This window comes from Anoplopoma fimbria, chromosome 17 (genome assembly GCF_027596085.1).
Source record: "Anoplopoma fimbria isolate UVic2021 breed Golden Eagle Sablefish chromosome 17, Afim_UVic_2022, whole genome shotgun sequence".
NCBI lineage: Eukaryota > Metazoa > Chordata > Actinopteri > Perciformes > Anoplopomatidae > Anoplopoma > Anoplopoma fimbria.
Window position 1 is genome coordinate 7098713 of NC_072465.1, and position 6751 is coordinate 7105463.

The 6751-nt window shown below is 39.6% G+C and overlaps 1 protein-coding gene across 1 annotated transcript; it reads right to left on the reverse strand.

Moving 5' to 3' along the window:
* Window positions 1-430: 430 nt before the first annotated feature.
* Window positions 431-6508, reverse strand: LOC129106009 (N-acylethanolamine-hydrolyzing acid amidase-like). The gene is given in 12 exon segments (XM_054617305.1): window positions 431-708; window positions 833-902; window positions 1264-1292; window positions 2051-2117; window positions 2201-2257; window positions 2363-2535; window positions 3231-3316; window positions 3408-3498; window positions 3657-3780; window positions 3904-4065; window positions 6337-6448; window positions 6451-6508. Coding segments are annotated over 12 exon segments (1047 nt in total). The 3' UTR covers window positions 431-690.
* Between the last annotated feature and the right edge of the window lie 243 nt (window positions 6509-6751).

The following is a 6751-nucleotide window of genomic DNA, read 5'->3' on the forward strand; positions in this document are numbered from 1 at the left end:
TAGTTTGGAAACTATTCTCTGTAAGTGTCATGTATGCATCTGTGCATTAATGGTATAAGCTCGTGAGCTCCTCATTTCTGAAAACAAATCTTGTATAACCTGCATGGCAAAATAATTTATCAATGATCAAACCTATTTCATTTGACCATAATCAGTCAAACAAATGGCCTTCACAAATAGGTGTCGGCTAAACAAAGAGGGAACTGTGAACCGCAATAGAAGAAAAAAACAAAAGAGTCAGTAACTCAAATGAGCTTACCAGAGAAGTGGTTTACCTGAAAGAACTAAATAGGAACAATTACCATATAACCTGTAGGCCTGCATGGCGTACCAGAAGGGATTTTCCATCCTTGTTTATTCCAACTTGTGCATTTTTTCAATGTCATTTAGAAATGCTGTGTCACTCAACACTTCTTCAGCTGACTCAAGATGATAGCAAATAAGTAAAAACTTTATTGAGCTTGACATATAAAATCTGGTTACACAAGATGTCAAAAATAATCACAGCATTTTTTATTAGCGGCAGAAAAGCACCGTTACCCTGATAATGCTCGAGTCCAATTCCCTTGTGATCGTTGATTATTCAATCTCCACGTGATCGTTAATCTACATGTAGCCATGTTGGGAAGTTCAGACAAGCAAGAACACGCCGCGGCAAAAATCTGTGCGTTGACGACCGCTCAAGGCCCGTCAGTTTGATCGGCAGCCCTTTAAAGAGATGAGTGAGAGAGGACCTTGTTTTAAGCGAGACATCACCCCTTCATTGCTTATTATAATATATTATACAAACAAATAGATGCATTTAAGATGTAGCTGTGAAAGATGCAATTACCTGTGGCCTGACAAGTGTCTTGTACTTCTCGGGAGCTGCTGCACTCATTATTGTTGTGTAAACAGTACCTCTATGGAATTATAGACACAGAAGACAATAGATACTATTATATGTCATGCAATGTATAAACTATTACAACAAGCTATGCAAAGCTTCCTTCCAAATATAACTGTAACAAAATAAGCATAAAAATAATAATTGATGCGCTCAAAATATAAAACCTTCAATGTTTTCACAGAAGCTCAGCTATTGCTCTTCTATACAGTACTTGCTTTGTGCTTAAACATGGCGTCAAACAAAGGCCTATTGACCTTATTACTGAGGGGGGGGGCAAAAGGGACAGAAACTGGTGTGCTCACAGCTAACCCATCTCAGCAACATGAACAGTCATGTGATTCCTTGAGATAAAACAAAGATAAAGTTCTCCTTACCCATTACACACTGGATACAGCGACAGAACCTGTAGGGCAAGACTTGATTATAAATCCATACATGATATCTGACTTTTAAAATGTGCTGTGCGCCATATCTCTCAGTATCATGTGTTCTTTGTTCAGGGGTGCAAACTCATCAGGGATGAAAAAGGTGACAAGGATCCGGGGGGTCCTGCTCCCCGGGAATATATATTTTTAAATATATATATATATATAAAAATGAATATGCTTCAATGTTATTCCAGTAAAACACAAATAAGCTGCGGCTATTCAGCTTGGATGGTTTTCAACTTTCACAACCCCTTTAACTTGTCTTTGATCCTTTTCCAAACAAGGGAAAGGGAAATGAGAAATGAAGCCAGTTCTTTTTTTTTTTTTTTTTTTTTTTTACTTCTGTTTAAAAAAATATATAAAAATGTTGTGATCACTTTGAACCCAAGACTGCTTTTTATTGGTGAGCTGATTTTGAGATAAAATTATAATGGGAAAAGGTAGAAACCCTCAGGGTGCTGTCAATGTGCAAGCTGCCAATTTAATGGTGATTTAAGCTACTCTATTGGGTTTATATATTTGTAAATCTGACTCTGAAAGAGTCAGTGCCTCACCAGCCACGAACCTCACCGCACGTCACTACATACACAATGGGTTATTTTTTTTATTGCAGATCTACACGAATCACACAAATGACCTATTTTGGATCAAAAACGGCGAATTTCGCCGAAAGGTGACGAGTTTGCACCTATGTTTGTTTCCCTGAAGTATTGATTTATTAGTCCATACTTGCCTGATAAAGGGTCTCCATGTTGATGTGATCTTGGCCAGTAGCATTGAGTGCTTTGTTGGCTGCGTCTCTACAAAATGAATACATAACAAGAGCATAATAACAGCGACAGCAACGATATGGTGGAAGTATTCATCGCGTGAGATGACTCACCGTCGGGGATCTGGAGGCGGAAGCCAGTGATCAAAGTTTGTCTCCACTCTGTACCATCTAAAACGGGAACACGCTATTTTTATGTTTGGGTTCGGTTTCGCAGTCACACTTAACACACATTTTGATACACCAGATTCTCCTCAGATATTTTGTTTTGCCTACCCTCCATTCAGAGGATCCAGCGGCCAGATATCAGCGGGGCCCTTTCGGTCTCTGGTGATGACGGCCCCTTCCCCTGCTCGCGCCCCACCCACAATGTAGTACACCCCAGTGATGATGGGAATCTTGGCGAGACGCATCACGGCATCCTGAAAGTCCTCAGCTTTCTCCAGTGTCTGCATAGGTTAAACACAACTACAATGTGTCCAAAATCATTTAATCATTCACTGCTTCCTACACACTATCCAGAGAGTTCTATGTAGAGGACTATAAAGTAAGCAATAGATATGGGCAAAATAAAAACAATACAATAAAAATAAAAAACAATACTGCTTTCACAGGGTTTATGGCCTGGATCTGTATACAAAGGCATTCTCTTAACTTTTATTTGACTTACTTATTGTACTTTTTTTCTCATATGTTGCTACTTTGCTCATTGTATAACTTTTAAACTATTTTAATTGTTTTAATCACCATATTTCTACCACTTATATCTTGTAATGTACTTTGTAATTTCTTTTTTGAAAAGTACCATATAAATAAGTTTTGGCTGATAGGATCGTCCATAAAACTTCTGCTCACATTGAATATATTATTTTTGCGTCGCTATTGTGCTGCTCTCACTCCTCTTGTCCGTGGTGCCTGGTTAGTGACCATCGTTGTTTACTATTTTCCTCGATGTATTGTGGGATACTTTGAGTCCACTATAAAGGGTGTATAATTCTCACGATATATTTGGACAGCACTACAAAATGGCCATCTTAATATAAAGTATGAGTAGAGAGTGATTTCAGTTACAGTCCCAGTCAAAGTTTCAGTTCCTCATTCAGTAAACGTCCTCATAATTACTTTCATAACATACTGTACTCACCTCCCTCACCAGCCAACTGACTGGGGATCTCCGATAGATGAAAGCAGACACCACATTCTTCCACCAGTTCCACCAGTGTTCACTGCCTGATGATCACAAACACACGCATGAAAACAAAAAGGAACAGTAAAATCTGAATTTTGCAACATTTCTGGACAAACATGTCTCACGTCTCACCTCTCTGGTCGCCAGAGACGGTAAACTTGTTAGGACTCTGTCCTGTCCACAGGCCAATGTAGCCAGCAAAGGAAGTTCCTCGGTATGCCTCCTGAATGGGTGTGTCGAAGAAACAACGACAGAATTGTATCACTATGCAGGGACTTTCATTTTGCACCTGCAGAAATGTACTGACTGGTGATATGGATAATGTATAATATAACTTCAGAAGGTTATTTAGTTTACAGGTGCTATGTGTACATACTGTACCTTTCCATTTTTGAGGAAAATTACGTTGACAGTCAGATTCCTTAGAACAGGATGTGGATAATCAAGGTTCCTGCCGTGGTACACGTGGCCGTTTTTGTCCTGAGCTACGATGCTAGTGCAAAATCTAGGGATGCACACAGTTGCAAAGTAGCATGAGAAGGCGTTGACGTTTAATCCAGCAAACTTGTGAGGCGTTGTACACAAGTTTCTATTATAAAGGTGTAATGAGGTTTAAAATCATACATACGCAGATACTTCATAGGCAAAGTTGAGAATTATGACGTCTGAAGTGCTTCCAAGGTGTGAGGCCAAGCCACGGATTTCCCCCGCATAAGGTTGAGGAATGTACTTTTCAAGGTCCAACACCAAAGGTTTAACTGCCTGATGAAGCCATTTAGGAACTGTAGTGCTGACAACAACAAAAAAAGAAGAGAACATGTCTGTGTCAGCACTGGAAGATAAACACAATAAAACCGTGCAGAAGTTAGTTCACTGCTGATTGAAGGCTGCCATTATGTGTTAATATAAATAAAGCATAATGTTAGCATTTTAGCTTTCAATCAGAATGTTTTTTTAAACTATTTGTGGTTAGGTCCCTAGTTATTACGGTTCACCTTCCTCTTAGTTTAACCACCACTAATAATGTAATAACAAAATGAAACTATACTACTACAATCTGTGGTCAGCAGATTAGTGAGAGATTGTTAAGGTCATGCGCCTTTTCTGTGTTGTTTTTCCTTCAAACTGACTCAGTGACAGTTGGGCACAGCCCCTAAAAAGCACCTTCATGTAACTATGGCAATGCAATGTTCTGGAGTAATGTCAAAGATACTCTTTTCAAAATATCTGAAACCAACATGACACAGAAACAGGAAGCTGACTCTCCGTGCGCTGTCCAAGCCCTCAGGAAGAGAGCTGGGCTTTGAAGCTCATTCCACATTAATTCACATTGTGGCCAAACAGTGGAATTATAATTTCTGGGTCCAACATGTGATGCCACGAGGCCCAAAAATACTTTTTCTCATAGACATACAATGGGAAAAGAGACGTCTGTAACTCAGCGGAACTTTTTAGTATAATCAACTTCCCGGTACTTACACGTGAATAGCCCTCATATAAATCGTTAGGTCCCAAAAGTTGTTAAATAATAAATACTAATAGCCCAATCAAGAGTTGTTCTCCTTCCTCTGTTCATGTGATCGAACCCGAGAACAAGGCTGGACCGAGGGCTCGGAGGCGGGCTTAAAGGAGACACTAGTGCGCATGCTTTAATAATCGGTCTTTCTCATTTCGGATCGGGGAGGCTTGAACGAGGATTTATGGGCGAGGAAACATCCTCTTTATTTTATATACGTATCATACAAGCATTTGTAGTGCTATACACAATAAAGATATATGAAATCTTCATTACATATAACCTATGTGTGTGTTGAATAAAAATGCGTGACATCCAGTCGTTCTTGTCACATTATGCCACGTTGGGAAATTGAATTTTTTTATATAGTAAATCTATAAGTCGTCATGAACACCGTTATGCTCATCTGAAGGACGATAAAATAAGAAAAAACTGTGCCATACATCATATTTAATTGATGTCGCTTTAAAATGACCGTCCAAGGTGAGGATGTCGCATTTCTTAATTGCTGTTGCCTCAAGCCTCTCTCCTCTCGTCTACTCCTCCGCTCGCATCGCCCATGGCTGGGACTAGGACTAGAGTTAGATCTGCATGTCTTTATATAATCTTTTGCTAACATCAGATATTTACACAGCTAACAGACAATATTCGGCTTTACGAAAATCAGTTAGCTAGGGCGTTCGCAGACGTTAGTTGCCGGATACTGTGTTGCTGAGACTGAGAAAGGAATCGAAGAAAGCAAAGTTTGAAAATTCACTTTTAGTGTCAGAAAGTCCGTACGATATTTGGTCAGATATGTTCATTGGTAACTATGGAGCAAGAGAATGGGTCTAAATGTATGTTCAATAGTTTAATAGACTCAGGACCTGCCTCTAGTCTCCAAGGTGACACAAAAACAGGAAACTAACTCTCAGTGCCGTTTGCTTTCTTTAGTGCCTCTGGTGAAATTAAAGACAGAAGTTGTTGGTTTCTCCATTCCTGTAACTTCCACAATATGAGGACATAGACAGAACATCAAAAGAAAACGGGTATCTATCTTTCAGGACCTTTGCCCTGCTCAGCGGCCGTTCTTACCACAATAACACTACTTAGGGAGGAACACAATTCACATGTTTGGCGTTACAACAACTCCACCACTTTTCGGATTTTTGTGTTATAAATGTATGACTTTAAAAAGTGGTACATTTTTGTCATTTTTTTTTTCTCGCAGTTCTGCAACTTTAATCTCAGAGAATAAGCGATTTTAATCCTGTAAATTCAGAGTTTCTTCTCAAAATATTATCCCCCCTCCCCTAGCTCCGTATTTATTTATTAATTTGTACATACAATTACACTTATGCGCTGTCTGTTAACTAAGAATGTTTATAATTTGTTCCTGATAAACCGATTTTTTTTATCACTCGCATAACGTTAATATTGAAATACGATAGTTATGCACCGAGTTACTCGTTACTAAGTGTTTTGCAAGATGATAAACTTTATTATTACATCGTAATGAGTAACGTACTTTCTAGCAGTAATACAATGTAGTACTCTGAAACTTACTCAATGACCTCAGCGGCGGCTTTCCTCAGGTAGTCTACGTCAAAGACTTTGACCAGAGGATCCCAGCGCACCTCTGGGTCTTCATCCAGACTGATATTCACGGTGGGGGGGTGAACTCTGCCCGGTACGAGACCACGAGTCCGAGCAGCAGCGCCGCAGCCCGCGTCATCATCACGACCGGTCCAGTCCGACACTGCGGACGGAGAGGTGTCTCCGCTTTGCAGAACAAGAACAACACTTCCGATCCGAGTTTTTCAGAATAAGAGCGGGTCAAAAAAAAAAAAAAAAAAAGGTCATATAACTCAAAGCTTCCGCCAGCCGATTTCTTTTGGCTTTATATTAAAGCTAGGGTGGGTAATTTCTTTACTGTAATATTTGGCAAAACTGTCCTAATAGCCAGTCAGCTATATGTAGG